Source organism: Corvus hawaiiensis, chromosome 21 (genome assembly GCF_020740725.1).
Source record: "Corvus hawaiiensis isolate bCorHaw1 chromosome 21, bCorHaw1.pri.cur, whole genome shotgun sequence".
NCBI lineage: Eukaryota > Metazoa > Chordata > Aves > Passeriformes > Corvidae > Corvus > Corvus hawaiiensis.
Window position 1 is genome coordinate 6,416,974 of NC_063233.1, and position 22,180 is coordinate 6,439,153.

Sequence of the window (22,180 nt, forward strand, 5' to 3'; positions counted from 1 at the left end):
GGAATTTAAGTCACTGTGAGCTGGAGGTAAAGGCATCACCATGTCCTGTGCAAAGTATAGCAGGGCAAGCACAAGGCTGCATTATAAAATAAGGGAATAAAACGTAAGGAACAGGAAACTTCTATTCCCAGCTCGGATGACATTTTCCTCGCTCTGTCCCAGCAGCTCTCCCTGCTTGCACCACATTGTAACTTACAACTCCTTGTCTGGCAGGAGTTACGGTAACTCCAAACCAGCCCATAGCACTATGTCATCATAACCTTGAAACAGGACCCAAATGGCAAAACCTGCCCGAAACCGGTTGTGATTACTCATGCTCCGTGCTATCCCTTTCCCCCGCTGGGCTTTCTGCTATGGTAATTCCACTTATTAAGCAAGGAGACAAAACACCTTTATCAAACTTGGAACCAAGCTCGGGAGCAATGAGAGGAGCAGGACTTGCTGGCTGCAGGCTGTCAAAGGGTTTTCTTCTCTTCAAGTCCCTCTGCCTTCCTCTGCATGGCCTTTAAAGTGAGTGAGAGAGGAACAAAGATACTTTGCTGTTTGTGGTTAATAAAAGGCTGCATTTAAATATGTTTGTTTAGAGTAGGAGAAGAATTAGGAATGTGTATTGGGAATGAATCCTGGGATTCGTTGGGGCTTTGCTTCATCTCTAAGCTTGAAAATGCAAAGAGCTGAGACAAACTGGGGTCTTAGCTCAGGCTCTGGAAAGCCTCTTTTTATTAACACTTTCAGTTAGTGTTTATTAACACTGTGGATAAAAGGCGCCTTTGTTAACGGGTCTGTCCCTTTGCTGCTCAGCTGGAGGAGCTGAATCTTGAAAGGAACTGCCCTGGGCACCTGCTGGAGTTACTGATCAAAGTTTTCATTCCAGATTTTCACCACAGGCTTAAACATAAAATAGCCTGAAACCCTCCAATGCAAGTCGTCTTTTCTTTCTCATTAAAAAAAGGTAAAAAAAGTTGTAAAAATGCCTCTTGCTGCCTGTGTGCCAAGCTATGAATGATGGGCCCCTTCCCTGTGTGGAGAGCATTGCATCTTACAGCAGTGTGACCCCCGCCTTGGTCCATCTTCTACCTCTTGTGTGTGTCCAGAGTCTCCCTTCGAATGCACCTCTCGGCCTGGGGAATGATTAGAGCAGCTTAAAAATCACTCCTGCATGCTTGGCGAGAAACCTGGGCCTGATGCTTTTGCTGTCCCTAAAGGTGAAGACCATCCCCAGAGGTTATGTGTGCCCCAGAGCAGGCTGGGGGGCTGTGGCAGCCATCCGAGGAGCAGCTGCTGCTTCCAGGAGATGCAGAGCACTCCTCTGCCTCTGCTGGGGGAGAATGCACTTCCAAGTATTTTTATATTGAATTATGGATTGACTGCACCATTGCTGTTGGCATCTCCTCGCTTTTGTCCTGTCTTCCCTCCTGGTGTAAGAGTGCTGTAAATGAGGGAGAAAGGAAGGATGACTTCCTACCACGTCCATCCCAGGTTAGACTGAGCTTTGGTAGCTCTGCCCAGGGTCAGTGAGGCAAAGCTGCAGCTCCCTTCATACACCAGTGAAGGACCTGGTTACACTGTGGCTACACCTGGTGCAAAGAAATTGGGTTATGTCTTTACAACAAAAAACCTACTGCATTTTGCAGTGAGATCAGCCATGTGTGTTTGCCACCTCCCTGGGAAACCTCCCAAGAGATCCAAGCCCTGCAGCTTGTACATGATGTACCTGCATGGAGGGAGGGAGGTTGGCACAGTTCTCACCAGTGCCCCTCCCTTCAGCTGCTTTCAGCAACTGATGGCACTGAAGCAGGTGTGTTATCACCTACTCTGTTATTTCTGTACTAAGCAAAAAATGGCTTTCCAGCAGCCTGGACTTGGCCATTCCCTTTTGTTCTCCCGGGCAGAGTGAGCCATGGCTGGGGATGACAAATCCTGCTCAGCTGCACTGATGGAGCTCTCGGGTTGGGTATTCAGTGGGTGCTCAGCATGAAGCTGGCTCTGGAAGGAGGAGGCTGGAGGTCACGTCCATTCCTGCCAAAGCTGAAGTCGACACTGGGAGCATGAGGAGTTAATTGCAGTGACTCGGGAGAAGAGGATCTGTTTTATCTGCAGGCAGGGTCCAGAAGGGAGAAGGCTCTGGAAGGCCACATGCCTTGCAGCGATGGATTTTGGTCTGAAGTAACTTAATTGTGTCAGACAAATGTGCAGACAGGAGGCAGCTCCTGTCGCTGGGCAGATCAGTTCCTTGCAGGCAGGACAAAGTCCCTGCTCTGCTGCATCCCTGGGAGTGTGGGCTGTGCTGCTGCACCTGCTCTTGCCTGGGATCTGCTGGGAGCAGCAGGAAGAGAAAGTTTTGCTTCTCAGCCATGAGTGTGAGCAGCAAACCCGGCTGTTACTCAAACAAAAGGTTTGACCCTGTTGTCCCCAAGGTCTTGCCCAGAGGAGTTACAGGGAGCCCCACTGGGAAGGGTAGGATGTGATCAAGGGGTGTTACCCAAGCTCATCCCCCAGCTCATCTCTGTTTTCTTGCTGGTTATTCACGCAGCACAACTTTACAGCCCAAACACAAACAGTTGGAAGGACAGTTCCTGCTCAGGGTGTTCTCTGAAGAGCCTTAAATCTCCCATAAATTAACGTATTCATTCATTAGTTGCAACTCCCCAAAGCACCGAGCAAAGTTTGTGAGTTTAATTACTTTTTTCAGGAATTGGAGCACGCAGAGCCTTCAACAGATGATTATAGTTCATATTATTCATGGAGCTCTTCATAATCCCCTTCTCTGCTAGGGCATGGTTGATAGAGACTAAAATTGGAATCTGCTCATAAATTCCCAGCCTCATCCCGTGTGAGCTGTCTTGATCTTCCACTGAAAGCATTTTGCTGACAAAACAATTCAGTTTCCTGAGAGGTGCCACGCAAGTACATCTATCAGGAGGGTATGAGCTGCCAGGGTTCTGTGTGCTGGTGGGGAGGTGTTTACCAAAGTTAGTTTTCACCCTGTTTATCTCTAAACCCGGAGTTGGGCTGGCTGTGTCACACACAGAGTGGTAAAAAATACAGAGATTTTCAAACAGAAACAGGGAATATTTATATGGTTGCAGACGTTTGTGGAAATATTAGTGGGAAAACCTAACCAACTAAAGTAAAATGCCAATGAAACTATTTCTAAATTAAGTAAAAGTCTTGGATTCTTTTTTTTTTAACTGTGGAGGTTTTAATCCTCAAGCATTTATTTGGTCTATTTGAAGTTACTGTAGCTACTTGTATCATAAACAGTTTAGGGCCACATTCCTCTTTGTGCAGTCTGCTTTATAAGAGACCCGGAGGGTTTGTCTACCTATGGAAATTTATTGTTATATAGGAATGAACAATTCCTCAGCTGCAGCTATGCAATTCCTCCTGCACAACTTTTCTGCCTTAGAACCTGGATCTTAATGACTCCAGGACCCCTCCTCTTCTCCTGACCTCTCCTTGTCTCATCCATGGGAGCTCCTCGGGTGGTGTGTTCCTGCAGAGCTGTGAGCTGGGGATCTCCCAATGCAGGAGGAATACAGAGTTAATGAGAATCCATATTTTTCTTTTTTTTCCCCCCTGATGTTTACAGGGCTTTATCCTTTAGTCTCCCAAGACAGCTTTACACTTGTGAGTCTGACTTTTAAAGCAGGTTTGCTGGGGAATGGGTGGGTTCAAAGCTTTGTGCACAGGTTGCTGACTTGTTTAGCATCAAAAAGGAGGAAAAAACAAAAAATTGCTCTGTGTGAAGGAGCTTTCAGGAACTCCTCAGAAACCAGATGCCTGCAGGTTCCATTACAGGTGCAGGGAAGGAATAGAAATAACCGATCCTGGGGAGTGAGCAGCCTTTGCCTTTGGGGAGGGTTTGAGGGTCCTGGTTTGCTCACGGCTGGTGAGGCAGGAGGGCTGTGAGCTGGGGTGGGGAGTGATGCTCCATCCCTTTGGAAAGGCACGGGGTGACAGTTGAGGCTGAGCTGGAGTTTGGCTGAAACCCCAAACCTGTCTCATCAGGCTGATGAAAAGTGCTTGTGCAGCTGCTGGTGACCCCAGCAGTTGTGACCTGGGCTTTGTACTTCTTTCCGAGTGATAAGTGAGAGATTTAATCTGATACAATTTTCCTCAACGGATGTGTTTAATCTTCTAATGATATTACAAGTGATGTATATGCATTGAGAAATTCTTGTCTTTTCCCCCTTGTTGACCCATAAAAGCCTTTTATGGAACAGCACAAGTGACTCTGTGACACTCTTAACAGCATTAATGTGAATGATGTTCTCTTCACCATCAGCACCTGAGTTTGCAGAGCCTGGAGCTTGATGGAGGCTGTAAGTGCTCAGAATGTGGTGCACTGAGTAATAAAGTGAATGCAAAATAACAGAAGACGCTCCTATATGTATATAAATTTTTTTGGGGGTAGGCAGAGATACTCTTCCTACCACTTTGGCTTTGCACTGTAGCCTCAAGTGAGAGTAAATTACAGGTCTGAGCACTTTAATGCACCTTCGTGACACAAGAGTTGACTCTTATTTTGTGTTGAGTGCTGTCTGGATGGGAATGAGTCCTGGGACTTGGCAGAACTCCTCTCTTTGGGAAGATAGAGTGCATCAGCTCCTCTCTGGCCTGTTCTTGCTGAAGTTCTTAGCCCATGGCAGATGTTCTTCAGCTCCCTGGGAGAGAGCTCAGCCAGGCTGTGTCCTCTCAGAGCTGCTGCAGCCGTGGGGGAAGGTCGGAGGCCAAAGCATCCCTGCACTGGGATAACAACTCCTGCACTCAGAGCATCAGTAGAGTTGCACCCAAGTGAGGAGTGATGGAGCTGAACCCAAATTCCAGTCCCGGGGCTAGTCTGGACCACACTGAGATGGTGCATCAGAGACGTGGAAGGGATGGGCTGGAGCTCAGGAAATTGTTTGACAAGGGCTGGGTAGGATGGGACCTTCCCTTTTAATAGCTGGCTCATGCATACTCTCATTATCCCATGCTGGAACAGCGCTGTCCTGACCCTCATCCCATTGCTAGGGGAGATTTGGCACATCAGTGGGTTGTACTGAGGGGATGAAATGTCTTCTCGGGGGTAAGGGAAAGAGCCTGTTGAGAGGCAAGGGGGAAAGACAGAGCAATGGTGTAGCACAGCTGTGCCTTTGGCTGTAATAAGGAAAAATTCCCAGTGGAAAGAGCAGTGTCTAACTCTTTAAGGGGGATTTGTGTGTTTGGGGGAAGGACTGGAGCTGCCACCATCCCTGAGCAGTGGAAACAAGGAGAAAATAGAACTGCCAGGCTGGCTCAGAGCAAAGCTTCACCCACCCAAGAAAGGCCAGAAGAAGTTGCCAAGAGGGCAGGGCATAATCCTGACTTTTCTGGACAGAGTTTCAGGGCCTTTCCTATCAGGATGCTTCCTCCAGATCCCTGTGTTTAACAGCCACCAGTGGACCTGTCCTCTGTGAGCTTTTCCAGTCCTGCTTTGAAGCCATAGGTATTTCTGGCAGCCAGAACACCCCCTGACAATGAGTTCCACAATTTAATTACAAGGGGAAAGGAAATGACCTTGGATAGATTTTTAAACCTGCTGCCTGATCCCTTTATTCCTGTCTTGTCAAGAATGGTGCCTGGAGAGGGATTGAGAAGGGGAAATGGGAGAGAAAGTAGGGCTTGAATTTGGGAATGAAGTCTGGGGAAGGGGGAAAACTGCTAAATTAATACAAAACCAAAGCCTTTCCAGGTGTGGGATGGTGTTGTGTGCAGTGGTTTAAATCCAGTGGCATATCTAGGGAGTATTTGGGAGGTGAGGTTCTTACTGGGCTGTGTTGGCTTCAGAGCTGCAGGTGCCACACTGGGGCTGCATCTCTGGCTCCCAAAAACCCAACAGTACCTCCAGGTTAGAAATGTGTTGGTTTTTTTCCCCTTCATCTAGTCTAGAGAACAGAAAATGTCCATCTCCTTCAGGATGCTTTTGCAGCAGGACAGTAAATAGCATCTGTGGGCCTTCACAGCTTGCTCTTACAGCTGCATGTTCTTATAACCAAAAGCTTACATCTTGGGTTTTCCACACTGGCTCCCAGGGAGTAGGTGAGTTCATTCAGGAATTGCACTGGTTCAGGATGTCCCCAGCTAATGTGGTTTCACAGAGACCTTCGTGCCTTTCACAGTATTGGCTTCTTTAGCCCTTGTAAATATTTCACCTGTTTTTTAAATTATTCATTCATTAAGTGGCTTGGAAAGGAGGAGGAATCACACTTATAATATGTGTGAAGACTTAAAACACTGCAAAGCTGAAAGGATGTGAAAAAAATAATTTGAGGAAGGGTTTTTACATCAGAACAAGCCTTGTTTAAGTACTAGGAGGGGATGGGAGATGAAGGGGTGCAGGCTCTTGATGGATCTGGTGCAGGCTGGAATGTTGCTGGGATTTGCAGAGTTGGGGTTTGCACTGGGATGGGATTTGGAGGCTGAGATCTTTATCAGGGGTGGGCTGGGGAACTGGCACTGAGCCTCAGGTGGCCACACTGAGGGGTCACAGGGCACCCTCAGATCTGGAGGTTCTTGGTTGTGTCAGTGCTATTTACAGCCGTGGTGTGGATCCAATGCAATATAAAACATCTCTTCTCCAGTTTATTGGTAACCTATGGCTTTTGCATACTAGAAATTACTCAGTTTGAGGCTGAGGCTAACTGAAATTGGGTATTAAATCTGTCTCCATACAGCAGTGTGCCCCTTGCTTCCCAAACTAGGAACCTTTCCTTCCACTCCACCTTCCTCTAAGCAACAACCAGTGAAGGTGAAATATTATTCCTGAATGGAGAGGTGTTTGGTTATTTTGTTTGAGGGGTAACGTGGCAGTGACACACATACTTATGGTGCTTCTATTCTTGGACCTCAAAACGTCATTAGGCTGTTAATTAATTAAAGCCTGTCAGTCCCTCCACAAGCAGAGGTGGGTTTTTTTCCTGTGCTTTGAGCTGTTGTGTAGTGCTTTGTGAGGAAGGAAGGGGGACCTCGATGGTTTAGCAATGGGGAACAGGCAGAGACGAGCAGGGCTTGGAGGCGCTGGGGGGCAGGGGAACACCCTGAGATGGGAAAACTGAGGCAGAGCAAGGGTGAGTCAGGATAGCAAACTGGGAAGAGTCAGAGCTTGGATCACTGCCTCATCCCTGAGAGGTCTTTGCCCTTAGCTCCTTTGCCGATGGTGTTATCCCAACCTCAACACAATCCTCCAACCATGACTGTGCAGTCTGGAGTGGGACTGCCCTGGGGTTCATCCACCCTGTTCATTCCTTTGCCCTCACAAAAGCTGTCAGTGAGGTGTTTTGGAAGGTTATCTTCAAAAGCAAAACATTGGCTTGAGAAAACTGAATAAAGGCTCCAAAAACCCAGGCTCTGGCCAGAAGCCAGGACGATGTTCCCTAATTTTCTTCTGTAGTGCTCATCCTCTTTGCTGTGTTCCTGGAGTCCAGGGCAGATGTTCATTATCACGTTCCCGTTCTGGCTGAGGACCATTCACGCCTTCTGTAACCCAGCTGCCGTGGGGACAACAAAGCGTCCTTTAAATTAGGCCTGGGATTTTCATAGTCTGGTACATCCTTGTGTCAGCCCTTGACCTCGACACTGTGCCATATGATGGAGTCCAGACTTCAGTGCTGCTGTCTGAATCTCCTCCACTGCCCAACCTACACAGCTCCAGGGCATCTTGGGGCTGCATCCATGTGTGAGCTGGGCTGGGTGCATTCGGGCTGGGCAGGTACCGTGTGTGATGCTGTTCCCCTGCCTGAGACCACCATCCCTCCCCAAAGATCTCTGGGGTGGTTGGGGGAGGTAGGGTCTTCAAGGAATCAGCCCTTTTGGGAGACAACTTCTGGATCTGTCCTGTTGCATTATCATGCACTCGGGGTGATTTCACAGCAGACAGTCTCGGCTCCTGCCCCCATCACCAGCAGAACCAGGTTCCACCAGCCTCCTAAGCAAAAACTGCTTTTGCCAGTGTTATTTTGGATTATTGCAGCATTTCTCTCTTTCCTGGGGAACTGGCATTGCAGTGGTGTCTGTGTTGCTGTTGAATTTGGCAGCTGAGGTGGAGCCCAACCTGAGTTGGGGCAATTTTGATGGGCTGGAGCATCAGATGGAGAGCAGTGAGTGCTACAAAGTCAGATTCCTGTTCAAAGTGCTGCCATCCTGCTGGAGCATAAGTGATGGGGCAGAGCTCGATCATGCCAATGGGGACCATCCTCAAGCACTACCCCACTCCTGCCCTCCTCATCCAGTCATCCATAGGGAGTGTCAGGATGGTCTCATGCAGCTGGTGGTGGCTCTGGCTTTGATGCTTCTGGAGCACAAGGGTGGTTTCCACATGGAGTAGCTCATCCCCCTGTGTGGGGCCTGCCCTGTCGGTGCCTCCCATGCTGTTAGAACAGACACGATGCTTGTTTTCTTTCCTTAATCAAGTCTGGCAGGTGTAATGGCACCACACGTGAGGGAAATTTGTTTTGATGTGTGTTTGACAAACTCCGAAGTGCTTTTGCTCAACAAGTTTTTGTGGCTTCTGTTCTGGTGGCAGGGAGAAGCCCAAGTGCCCAAATTGATATGGTTCTGCTTGGATAATTGAGCTGGGAATTTAGTTCGTTATGTGAAGTGGCTGCTGAAGTGGATAATTGCAGATCTTGAGGTGTTTGTCCTATTTGATAGTTTGGATTGAAGAAAATTTAGGTGCAATTTCACAGGTGTATGTACAGGGACAACACGGCTTCTGTGGGGATCCTAGGATGGAGTAATAAAGCTAAATAACTCACATTTCTTTGTGTGTTAGAAGAACATGGATGACAAGGAAAAGAGCTTTAAGTTAAGTTTTCTTGGGATGGGGACCTGGCCTCTCCCCTCTCCCTGAAGTGCCCTGAACACTGGCTCTTCTCAGGCAATAACAAACACCAGCAGTTGTGTAAAGCCCCCAATGCTTTATGCACTATTTCTGCAAATAATCCTTGTTTATAATTCAGTCTTGGCAGAAAAAGACTTTAAATTATTAAGGCACTAAATATTTTGCAATGAAAGAACAGAGATAAAGCTCTTGGCAGAAACAAATTGCCAGGGAGAGGCTGTTCTCTTCAGTGCATTTGGGGCTTTAAAGTATTATGAGAAATAACGTGCAGGGGGACTGGGAATTCATCACTTGATCAAAAGATTTGCTTCTCTCTTAAAAAAGCAGCTGTTCAGTGCATGCTTTCCGGCACCCCTGGAAATATAGAGTGTCCCCAAAGACCATGTTTGGGTCCCCAGAGCCATCTGCTCTCACCACAGGGCTGAAGGTGCTGTGTTTTAGGTGGTGGAGGTCTTTGTCCTGCCTTCAGCTCTACCACAGCTTTTAAAGTCATTTTCATGTGCTTGGTGCCCCCTTGGGGGCAGATTTTCAGGGGATTCTGTATCCCTTTTCCAGGAGTGGGAGATGCTGCTGCCAGTTTGTTGTGTCAGTGTGTGTTCTGTGGTAAATCGGGGTGTTCCAGTGGTGTGGAATGGAGGCTCTTAGAATTAATGATTTTGTAACCTGTTGCTGATTTAATCCTGATATTACACAGTTAGTGCTTGTCAGCTCCTGGAGTCAGACAACCATGAGGGTGGATAGGTGTGTGTATATACATAAAGACATTGTATACAGCTATGTATAGATGTATTTTAGGTAGTTATACCCGTAACCTTGTAGCTCTTCTTTGGAGAGACTTCAAGCATGAACTGCTGTGTTTCAAACCCCAGGGTGCTCCCAATGTGGTTTTCTTCCTATCATCTCAACATTTCAAAGCAAAAATCATCCTTACAGTGATGATGGGGGTATGCAACGGGAGTGGTGAGGCCCTGGCACAGGTTGCTCAGAGAACCTGTGGTTGCCACATCCCTGGAAGTGTCAGGCCAGGTTAGACGGGGCTTGGAGCAACCTGGAACGTGTCTCATCCCCCAGCAAGGAGGTTGGAATGAGATGGGCTTTAAGGCCCCTTCCAACGCAAACCATTCTGCAGTTCTGTGATTCCATGGCTCTGTTTCTCTTTCCCTTGCAGGAGACCTGTGCAACTGCAGCTCCGTGGGCAGCATCGAATGCAACCGCACGACGGGGCAGTGCCACTGCCTGGCAGGCTACACGGGGCCGCAGTGCCACAGCTGTGCCCGCGGCTTCTTCCCCGAGCAGGGCAGCCAGCGGTGCCAGCCCTGCGGCTGCAGTCCCACCGGAGCCACCAGTGACCAGTGTGACCAGTGAGTAATGCCAGGCATCCCCGGGGGTCTGTGCGCAAGGTGTCGGAATTTGGTGTGTTTTGGGTTTGGGGCAAGAGTGGGTCTTGTCATCTGTGCTGGTGTTTAAAAGAAAAAAAATAAGCAGGAAGGAAGCTGATCTTATAACAATTCATGAAGATTATTCTTCATCTTTCAAGAGCTCAATTATAAAAATATCGTGGCTGTGGCAAAAGCCCTGGCAGCCCCCAAGGGAGTTGACTTGTGTTTCAGAGTCGCATGGAAGCAGAACCTCTCCTAATGCCTTGTGCATCTGTTAGTACCTGTCGGGCAGGGCTGCCTTCACGCCTGAGCTGGGAGGGAAGTGGAGGCTGGGGTGGAGCATGGGGGCTTTGGAGAGGTTTATTTTCCAAAGGGATAGGTTTTCTGCCAGAGGCAGGCAAAGCTTTGTGCTCTGCCCTTGCTGAGCATTGGGGTGGAAGCGGCAGCCCAACAGCAGAGTCGGCTCCTGCCTTGCCTGGTGTTTACAGTCACCAGAGCTGATGCTTGGAGCTCTTGTATAATGAATGTGTTCCTCTTCATTTCACCTCACCCACCCCATCTTGCCTTGTAAAAGCTGGCATGCAGTTATTTTCCAAGCGGTGATCCGTCAGCCATTAGAGATCTGTGGCTGAGTTGAGGGGATCTCTATTCATGCAAGATCAGACTGAGCAGCAGCCTGACCCATTGGGTCTCCAGCTTGTGCTCATGGGGACAGCAAGTTTCAAAGTCTCTCCTTGGAGGAGACCTCAGCAAGCACCCTGCAGCAGCTTCCAGCCTTCCCAGGCTCCTGCTGCCTTATTGTCTTCTAGGGTTTGGTCTGGGCTCAGCCACCTGCAGTTCCCTGCCAGGGCAGGAGCTGAGTCAGAGTCAAAATGCTCTGCAGGGACATGCTGCCTGTAATTACTTTATATATTATCTTTTCCCAAATGCCCAAACCCTCTGTTGATGTCCTTCCTTTCTGTTTCAATGCTGCATTTTTCTGCTTGCATAAGCTCTGACAATTCGGAACTTAAAAGTAACGCTCCAATTGAGGAGAGTGACCTTCTTACTAAAAGAGTGATTCTTGGGGGTGGAAAGTGTGAAGTTTTTCCACTTTTTTTTTTTTTTTTTTCTTCAGTGGTTGCTTTAGGTATGGGAAGATGTGGCTGGAATCACCAGGGTTTGCCACAGAATGGAAAGTGTGATTTTGGTCAGATCTACTATAACGGCAAATTGGGCAGAAAGGCAGATGGGGCAAATCTTATCTTTAAGAGCTGGGAGAAGAGGGAAAGCAGTTGCTGGAGCAACTGGGTTAACTGGAAGGGAGCATTCTTGCCCCAGCTCTGAGTCACTGGGCAGTGGGTGAAGTATGGACATGTGTGGTGTCTCCCCATGTCTCACTGCATGGGGCGAGCCAAGGAATGCCCTTGGGAGCTTCAGGTGGGATACTCTGAGTTGTGAAGGAGAATAAGGTGGAGGTGGAGCCAGAAACAGCAGGGACCTCCCCAGCCTCTCCTCAGCACCATTTCACAGCCTTGAGGGATGTGGGAGATGCTCATTCTCAGACATTTAGAAGAGACAGCACAGGGCAAGATGTGGAGGGAGATTTGGGGAGGGGGGATGTTGCTAACAGAGATCGCTCTGTTTCTCTTCCTGGCTCAGAGGGGTTTGCTGCAGATGGAGATGACCCCTGGGTGTTCAAAACGAGGAAAATAGGTCAGTTGTCTGTGTTGTAGGGCTGGAGGCATCAGAATGGCTGCAAGATGGGCAGTGATGTGTATTGGAAAATGGAGTGGGACACAAATCCCAGCAAGGGCAGATGCTCCCCTTGTTTCTGTTGTGTTAGAGTGGGCACCAGGGCTGGGCACAGCTCCTGCCTGTCTGCAGCTGGGATGGGTAGGGGCAGGCACCAGGGATGGGGTGCATCCCTGCAGTGGGATCTGTCCTGATGGGTGGGAGAGCCTCTTGTGCATTGCAGGGAAATGTGTGTGTGAATCCTGGAATGGGATTTTTGGCTCTCTTGCTGGAAGCCCTGGGTGGCTGCTGAGGAGTCCCTGGAGGAGCAGTGCGTGTCCCTCGGGCAGTCTCTGCTCGGGATGAGGCACGCAGGCATTGCCCAATACCAGCAACCAGCTACTGTTTTGTTGACATGGAAAATCCTGTAAGCTGTACTATTTATTTATTTAATAAAGCACCAGCCCAGCTTGACTTGCACAAGTGAATTCCTGTGTAGGGCTTCAGAGGAAAGCTGTTCCAATGGGGCTCCGGGTGAAACAGCAGCAGAGATTTTAGACTCTGACCCTTTTTAAGGGTGGCTGATTGGAGGGGCAAAGTACCCGAAGGCCGAGCCCTCAGGGCACACAAAGATGCCTCTTAGGTTTCAGTCAGCTCACCTAGGCTTTTGTAAAAGTGCCTTTTAATCATAGGATGATTATTAGTATTATTTCTCAGCACACTCTCGGGCTGGCCAGATGGCAACCCAAGTCCCCTGCTTATTAACTAGACCTCAAATGCAGACCATCAAATAAAAATTAAAAAATTCCCTTTCCCAAGGCACAGAGTTGATTTTGGGAGTGAACATTGACCTGACATGCTGTCGCTATGAATGGGCTCCATGGCTGCTAATCAAAGGTCTGTTTTGGTGGTGGTTTAAATTTGATTATCCAGGAAGATCCACAAAGATCCCTCTGTGGGATGGTAGAGGATTTCTGTGCCCTGGTTTGGGTGGTTTTTTTGTTAGATGAAAAGCTGTGTGTGGCTCAAGCTGGAGCTTGCTGTGGGGCTGGATGGAATCTTGAGCTTCTCAGAGAGGGCTGACACATCTTGGAGAGGGGGAGTAAATTGTCCCTGCTGCGGTTAACGCCTAGAAACCTCAGAAAAAACCACATTTCTTTGGGTTGGATGCTGTGCAGATGCTTGCTAAAGATAGCTGTGGCCTGGAAGTGTTCACAGTCCATAGAGGAAGGGTGGAGAAAGAAGCTGAAGTTTCAAGGGCCGTGGTCAAGGTCAGAGTAGTGGAGAATGAGGACGGTGACTCATGTGGGTGCACGGGCTGAGCTGGAAGGGCTGTGTTCCTGCTGCAGAGCTCTGGGACAGTGACAGAGTGGGGAGGGTGCCTGGTAGCAGCCTCAGCCCATGCTGATGTAGCCTCAGCCAAGAGCTGCCCCCACCAGCTGCATCTCTCACCATCTTTTGGGCCCCTTGAGTTGAAGGCTGTGCTGTGTGTCCTCTGAGGAAACCAGAACCTCCCAGCCTGGTGGAGGACTGAAGGTGATCAGTGCTGCTGGAGAAGGTCACCATGCCCAGGCTGGCCAGCCCACATCTCCTAGCCTTGCACCCCTGTACAATTATTTTTCCTTTTTTCCTTCATGTGAGCAGAGTCCTGTGCCTGAACTCTCATCTCTTGCTCCCTTAAGGCTGGGCAGGGAGCCAAGGCAGAGGCAGCAGGAGTGGGCTGGGGTTGATGGTCTCCAGTGCCAATAGCCAGGGCAGCAGTGGGAGCACTGGGGCTCTTCACAGTGTTTCTGGCCCTCTGCACCCTGTGCAGCTTTGCCCAAAGTGCCACCCATGTCCCCAGCTGAGTCATGGCAGGGTGAGCCAGAACAGCAGCCCTGGGATGAAGAGGGGGAGGGGAAAGAAAGAGGCTTGGTTTGAGGAGGCTTTTAGGTCTGCAGCCCTCATGCCCTGGTGTGAGGAGCTGTGCAGGCACAGCTCTTCCAACACACACTGAGCTAATTCTCCATGTAAACCTGTCCTCTGGCTGAGTGATTTGAAGGACCAGGACTGCAGGCAGGATGAAGCCAGCCTGGATGAGGCAGCATCCCCCTCCTGGGGAGCAGGAGACAGCAGATGACTTGGCAGTTTTTGGTTTATTTTTACCTTGCTGGCAGCACTGCCCATCCCCACGTGGGACTGCAAACGCTGGCCCTGGGCAGCCCAGTGTGACCCAGCTCATCTGCAGGAGGGTTGACCTTGATTTACCTCCTGTGAGGTGTTTATCCCAACTTTTCCTAGCCCAGCACTTGGGTGTCTGTGGCTTTTCCTTTCCTGCAGCCATGGAGGCAGCATGTTTAGCCCACGAGCAGCTGTCCCTGTGTGGGTGCTCCTGTGGGTTTGGGATGTGAATGGGGGAGTGGAGCTGTGAAGCAGAGATGCTGCTATGAGATGCTGCTGCCAGGCAGAAGAGTTCAGCCCTCAATTCCCTGTTTCCCTAGGAGGTTTTGTGTTTTTAAACTTGTCCTGGTTCTAGGGAAAAAAAGTAATGCACCAGTACCTGTGACAGTGAACAAGAGGAGAGCTGTGGCTGCTGTGGGGTGTTTTAAGGATCACAGAGTATTCTGAGCTGGAAGGGACCTACAGGGATCCTCCAGTCCAGCTCCTGGCCCTGCACAGACACCCCAACAATCCCACCCTGTGCCTGAGAGCATTGTCCAAATGCTTCTGGAGCTCTAGCAGCCTTAGGGCTGTGACCATTCCCTGGGGAGCCTTTTCCAGTGCTCAACACCCTCTGGGGGAGGGACCTTTTCCTGGTATCCAGCCTAAGCCTTCCCTGACATGGCTTTGCCATATGGTTTACCTAAACCCAGGTTAACCATCTAAACTGGGTTACGTTTTTCCAGTTCCCTTAAAAAGCTCTAAACTAAACATACATATATGCTGCCATTGTCCCTAGTGCCTGTTCAACTGGGGTCTGTGGATCAATTTAAGTTGCTGCCTCTGCCCTTGCCTCAGTTTCCCCACAAGTAGAAGGGCAGTGGGAAGCAGAAGCTCCAGCAGACAGCTTGGAGGTGATGTCTGGTCTTCTTTGGTTGCTGTGGGCTGAAACCCTATGCTCAAGGGTGTAGTGCTCTGCTCCTTTGCTGATCCAGCAGCCTTTCCTTACTGCTGGCTACAGAGACAGCCCTGTGATCCTAACTCCTGCATGGCTTGTGCTGCAGGCTTGGCATAAGTCTTGTGAGAGAGAGCTCCCGTCACTCATTTCCAGTGAAAAAAAATACTAACACACACATATAAATGCCCAAGTGTTAATTCAGACATGCTTTTCCCCCCTCAAGGGGACCTCAGGCTTTGTGTTCATATTAAAAAGAATGGAGGCAGAGCGTCCCTGGGAGCATCTGTACATGGCTGTCCCCTGGAGCAGGGATGCTGCGAGGCTGAGCAGGGAGGGCAGTGGCCATCCCTGTGTGCTGCCTTTGTGGTGGGATTCTATGTGGAGAGGCTGATCTTGTGACCCCAGCTCGTGGGGATTTGCAAGAGCCTGGCTGGTGAGGGTAAGGTCAGCAGCACTGGACAAAGTGCTTTGTTGAGGCCTTTGAATAAGTGCTGGAGGTTCTGAGGGAGCTTGGGAAGCTGGGCAGGGAGAGCCACACACTGGGATTGGGGAGCTGGTGGGATGTGGAAAGATGCAAAGAGACTGGGGGAGGCAGCCTGGTGTGGCAGTCTGGACACATCTCATGTGAGGCAGAATTTGGTGGGGTTGTTTTAGTGGTCAGGAAATGCAGGTCCATTGAAATTCAAGGTTTTTGTGGAGCTTCACCAGCCTGCAGGGCTGCTGGCCATCCCAGACCCTGGAGGTTATTTGGGGGAACTGATGGAGTTCTTGTTTTGCATAGATAAAATCTTCATTGTCTGTCTGCAGAGTGTCATCACACTTCTGAAATGTCTCTTCTTTGCGTGGGATGTGTCTCTCCATTCTGCTGTATTTTAGCAGTCCAGTAAACCACATCAGGCACTGCTCCCCTTTGGAGATGTGATCTTGGGAGCTGAAATCCTCAAGGACTTGTGCTTTAAAAACCCCCCAAAACCAGACAAACCCCCCTTTTCCCTTTAAAAAGACTGCTCTCCCTTTTATAGATCGGATGAGCACAACCAGTGGCTCATTATCTCCCAGTAATGCCTTGTCAGCATCACTCTGCAGAGAACAGATCTTGTTTTGTAGCAGAAATTATTACACGTGGACCTCAGAAAAGCAGAAGAATACTGTGTTAAAGGCTATTTTTCTGCATGCTTTAATTATCTAAATCTCTCCCCTATTCCAGCCTCTCACATCCTTTACATCTGATCAGTTCTCCTCCTCTCTCCCCCCCCAAGAAGGTAAAGGTACCTGAACCCATTTTTATTCAGTTGCAGACAGGACTGGGAAATGAATGAGTGACTGGACACAGCAGCAGGGAAAGGTGGATTGTTATCATCTCTCCTATGGTAATTATGGCTTCTCAGAAATCCTGTTATTTTGTGGATCTTCCAGCAGGCTTTGCCATTCCTGTGTTGTCTATTGCAAACTTTGCTGCTCTGGCAAACACTGACTGCCCTCAAAAAGAAATACTGGCTCAACTGTTTAAGCTTTTGTGGCTAAATTCTGGTTGGGGGGTGGTGCCCAGTGTGTACTTCAGGCACTGCTTGTACCCTTAGTCTCCTTTTGCTGTCTGAGCAGAGGCACCAACAGAGGTCTGGGGGATGGAGGGACCACTTTGGGCAAAACTGATGTGTTCGGTGGGGACCAGCCCCATCTCCCTGCCATCCCCATTGATATGTCCTTCTCTGCATTGAGGTTCCCTGTCCCATCCCTGCACTGCCATGATCCCCAGAGGTTACTCTGGGAAACCAGGACCCGCCAGCTGAGGTTGATTTTGCAGTGAGTGGAGGCTTTTGCTCATGGAACTGTAGAGGACCCCATCCAACCTCCCTCCCCAGGGTCAATGTAGACTTTCCTTTGCTTCCTTCCTTCCCTGGAGGAGACCGCACAGGCTGGAGATTCCTCACTTTCCACAGTCCTGGCTGGAGATTCCTGGCTTTCCCTCACGGGGGAGCTGGGGCTGCGGAGGTGGCGATGGCCAGACAAGGTGGCCCTCTGACATTTACAGAGTGGCCTTTCAGAGCTGTGAAGTGTCCCTGCTCCGTCGAGAGCTGCCCTACAAACAGCTGCCGTCCCCCAGCACGGAGCGAGGAATGTGGCACACAATGGCCCAGTGTTGGCCCCCATAAAGCTCCGCTTCTTGTGCCCTCCACAAAGGGGCTCAGAGCAGGCGCCCGGTGCAGGGCTTGGCCCTGGCCCCCCTGACTCTCCCACAGAGCCACCTCGGCCGCCAGTGGCTTTGGGTTGAGCTGAGGGAGCAGGGAGGAGAAACCCAGTGTGGGGCTTTTTCCTGCTCTCCCCTTCCCCACATGCTGATATTCCAATAATTGACCCACAGAAAAGTCAGCATGTGGGCTGTGAGGGTTCTTGGTATCCTCAGGATGAGAGGACATGGCCTCAAGCTGCAGCAGGGGAGGTTAGGTTGGACATCAGAAGAATTTTTTCATGGAAAGGGTTGTGAAGCATTTGAAGGGACTGCCCAGGGAGGTGGTAGAGTCCCCATCCCGGGAGGTGTTCAACAAATCGGACATGGCACTCAGTGCTCTGGTGATGATCAGTCAAAAGTTGGACTCGATGATCTTGGAGGCCTTTTCCACCTGAATGATTCTGTGATTCTGTGTGTTAACAGCATTGGTTTTCCCACCAAAGTGTCTTGCAGCATTTAGATTTCAAATGTTAACTTTTCCACATTGCCCAGGAAAGCGTAAGAGAGATTAATCCCCTGTCTGCTGTCAAATATCACAGGAAGTCAGCACTAAAGGAGCCTGGCTCGCTGGAGGAACGCACCATTTTTAGAGACATCTCTTCTGAATCCTCCTAATCTTGTGCAGAATCCTTTTGTTTTATCCCATCAAAGTGTGACAAAGCCTTTTCATGGGGTTTGTTTTACAGATGTTCGTAGTTCAACGTGATTTCCCTAATTCATACAGAGTGCTGTCACTACTGTTAATTGTGCCTGTTCCAGGGACACCTCCAGGGATGAGTGATGGGCACTGCTGTCATTGGGGGTTTCCAAGGGAAAAGGGACAGGGCACAGTTGAAGCTGGAGATGTCACCTGGAGATGCCCAGGGACGAGCTGGTGTAGCACTCACTTTCCTCTTTCTCAGGGCAGTGTGCCCCTCCCCAGCTCTCCTGGGGCTGGTCTGGGGAGATGCTGAGCTGTGCAGGGTGGAGGTGTGTGCTCTGTGCTTCAAGGTGAAGACAGTAAGTGTATTTGGCAAAACTCTTGTTGTAGGTTTTGCATGGCTCATCTGCAGGGCATGCCCTGGTTTCTGAGACCCATGTAAGCTCCCTCCTCTCTGACTCTACCCCAAAATCTTACCAATCTCATATGTTCTGAAAATAAAGGCACAAGAGCTTGGTGCTGTGCTGCTTTGGCTGGGTCTGACATGGCCAAGCAGTCCCTGGGTGTCATGCTTTGACACTGGCCAAACACCAGGCATCCACAAAAGCTGTTTGCTCACCTTCTTCTACTACAGTGGGAAAAAAAAATAATGAAGGGCTCATGAGTTGAGATAAGGACTGGGAGGAAAGGCTAAGGGCAAAACCGGTTCAAATTTAAAGGTATAAGGTAAATTTATTATTAAGAGTCAGAGGAGGATAATGAGAAGTAAAACAAGCCTTTAAAACACCTCTTTTCCCCCCCAGCCTCTCCCTCTTTCCCACGACAGCGCAGGGAGACAGGGCATGGGGGTTTTGGTAAGTTCATCACCTGAGATCTTTCTCCTGTTCGTTCAGGGAGAGGAGTCTTTCCTCTGCTGTGCCATGGGGTCCCTCCTATGTGAGACAGTTCTCTGTGAACTTCTCTAGTGTGGCTCCAATCTCACGAGCAGCAGTCCTGTCAAAATTGTTGCAACGTGAGTCCCTCCCATGGACAAACAGTCTTCCCAAAACTGTTGTGGCATGGGTCACTCATCCACGGGGTGCAGTCTTTTAAGGATAGGCTGCTCTAGTTTGGAAGCAAGGGCCCTCTTTCTCTCTATTTGGGTTTCCCACTGGATTACAGCTTTCTCTGGCATCTACCTGCTCCAGCATGAGCACTTTTCCCACGGGCTGTGAATGGATCTCTGCATCCCCCATGGACTTCATAGATTACAGGGGGACAGTTTGTTTCACCGTGGTCCTCACCACAGCTTGAGAAGAATTTTGGCCCTGATGGCTGGAGCACCTCCTCCCCGTTTTTCCACTGACCTTGGTGCCGCCATGTTGTTCTCTTACATGTCTTTACTTCCTCCTCTTCTCTATCTAAAGAAAAACTGCTGCCCATAGGTACCATTGCAAACCAGTTTTCACTAATTCAAAGATTCTTGCAGCATCCCGCAGCACCGAGGTTGATCTTGTCTGGGTTCCGCGTGGGGGAATCGCTCGCCGTGTTTTTGCTGCCGGCCCCGCTGCCACCACGTGGGCAGTGGCAGCCGCCGTGGTGCCAGCTTATTTAAAGCCTCTCCTCACGTGGGGCACTGGGAAGGAGAAGCCACCACTGCCACCCCTGCCCTTCTGCCCACGGTGTGGCCTGGCTAGGGGCAGCCAGGCAGGCAGAGCTCGCCGCAGGCCACACCGAGATGGTGGTGGCCACAGCAGCACATGGCCACGGGCCGGCCAGAACGCCCCGGGGCGGCGGCGGCTCACTGCCCCTGGAAAAAACTGCACGTGTGCTGTTTGAGTTCCTTCTTAAATGTGGCATCACAGAGGGTTACCAACCTCTCTAACTGGGCCAGCAGCGTGTCCATCTTCAGAGCCAGCAGAGATTGGCTCTGTTGGACATAGTGGAAGCTTCCAGCAGCTTCTCACAGAAGCTATTTCGGTGGCTCTCCCCTGCTTCCAAAAACCCGGGCCGTGCCAGACCAACACACTGAGCTCTGACTGGGGCATCCAGGCTTTTCTGGTGTCTGGGAATATATTCAAAATTAATTTCTCCCTTCCTCCTCCTTGGGGGAAAAAAAAAAAGAAAAGAAATGATTAGAGATTGCTGAAGAGTTTCCTGTTAGACCATTAACTCTGCACAGCTTGTCTCCCAACAGCCCCTAGGGCCATGGTCCTTCATCCTCCCATTCATCTTGTCATGTCCCTGTTAAAATCAAGATGTTTCTGTGGAGGAGGAGTGGAGACCCCTTGCAGATGTGACTGCACATTGTGGTCTGTCTCAGATCACAGATACTTCAATGCTTTTTTCCCCCCTTGTGATGAGGCCTTGAGGTCCTGTGCAGTCTGTGCTGAGCAGTGCAAGGGGAGGGCATTGCCCAAGCTCCCAAGTCCATCCTCTCATCACGTCCTTCCTGAGCCACCAGACCTGGCTGAAAATCATCTGCAGGATGCTCTGTGCCCTGCTCTTGAGACACTTCCAAGTGGGGTGAAACTGTCTGCAGTCCTCCTCTTTACCAGTATCCAGGGGAGGCCTGAGGTGTCTCTGATGTGTCACCTTGACTTCTGTACCTGTAAAGCTGCAGTCCTGTGTAAAATCCCACCTCAGGGAACATCTGGTTGACACCAGTGGCACAAATCACTTGGCAAGTGACGGGATCCTGTGGCTCTTTCCCCTTGAGAGGAGTGGAAGGGAGCTGTGGGGACTGGAAATGAAGCCAGACTGGCTTTTGCCAGCATATTTTGGGGTGGAGGCTGTCCCCTGCCCCAATATTTTGCTTTTATTTACACCGCCCTGCCCCATGTCTGTGGGAATGCTGCTGCCCAGGGTGGCTGTGTCCTAGTCCAGCCTCAGGCTGTCTCCGTGCAGGCATCGAGCTGCTCCTGAGGCAGAACACAGAACCTGAGGGATGAGGGTGATCAGGTGAACGAGCTCCTACCAGGTCCCAAACTTGGTGTGTGGGCCTCATCCCCGTAGGGTCAGATCATTCCGTGCTGGAACCAAGCCTTGGATGGGGCTGTGCCCTGACCAGCAGTCACAGCCTGCTCCTTCTGCCAGTGCCTTGTGTGCTGGTGATGGTTTTAATCAGTAGGAAACATCTGTAAAGTTGATGGATGATGTGATGGTGATACACACCACCTACATGGTCTCCAGAGTGAGTATATTCATAAATATCTGGTAGAAACCAATTCTGGCAGGAGACTTTGGTTACTGGAAGCCTGGTTTTATCCCAACACATATTTGTGTCAATTCTTTGTGAGAGCTAAACATTGGCTGGCTTCAGAGGGGTTAATCATCATCTGAAATGGAGTTCAGTAATTGATGTTACTGCATCAAAACACTTCCCTTTTCCCATCCCCCTTGTTCCCCTCCTTCCCCCCAAAAAGAAATTCCTGGCTGACACTCAAAATCCAGTTTCATTCTCACTGTGCAAGTATTAAACTGTGGGTCTTTTCTTTCAAATTTCTGGATTTTTATGGGCACAATTGGTCTGTTAACAGGATTTTTTTTTTTGTGGTTTCAATGCATTTATATCATTGACCTTTGCTTTAAAAAGTGTCAGACAGACTTTTCTGGGCTGGAGCTATAAAAAGGAGTGTTGTAAGGGGGCTTTATTCTGTGGAAGCAATGACCACAGGCAAAGCTTTATATTTGCTGAGTGATTTAATTCTTGCACATGCAAGACTTGGCTCTGTGCCATGTGTAACATGTTGAGAAAAGGTCTGCTCAAGAGGCATTCAAACCAAACTTTCCAAAAGTATTTTTTTTCTTTAAAAAAAAAAAAAAAGCTTCCTTTCCTGTTATTTCTAAGCTAATGAGTAAAATCAAGGGACTGTGCCCCAAAATGCTGAATTGAGCTCTAGCAGGGTCATTGGGGAAATAAACCTCCTTGAAAGAAATGAAGTGGGAGTCTGGGTGGAAGCAGGGAGAAAGAGGAGGGTGCCATTGAGAAAAAGGCTGGATCAGAGACAGGAGGTAGTCAAACAGAGCTCTCTGAACTCCAAGAGGAAGCGAGGGAGGGTGAAGATGATGTAGCTTAAATGCCTGGTCCTACAAAGCCCTGCTCATATGGTGCATCCCCAAAAGATGTGTTTTCAGGCTAAATATCAGATTTTGCTCTCCATAGCACATGCTTTTCCCTGCCTGTCCCTGCCCTCTTACAGGAATAGCAGTAGCAGTCAGGAGCAAATAATAACAAGCTGCTTTTTGTTTGCGCTTATTTTAAACACTGTGACAACAT

General features: G+C 49.5%; 1 protein-coding gene across 1 annotated transcript in view; it reads left to right on the forward strand.

Annotated features, from left to right (window-relative positions):
• The window catches only part of MEGF9 (multiple EGF like domains 9), a 50,173-nt gene that overhangs the window by 12,925 nt on the left and 15,068 nt on the right, over positions 1-22,180 (forward strand). The window contains exon 2 of the mRNA XM_048325987.1: positions 10,032-10,224. Within this exon, the coding sequence (XP_048181944.1) occupies positions 10,032-10,224 (193 nt within the window). The remainder of the gene's footprint in view (positions 1-10,031; positions 10,225-22,180) is intronic.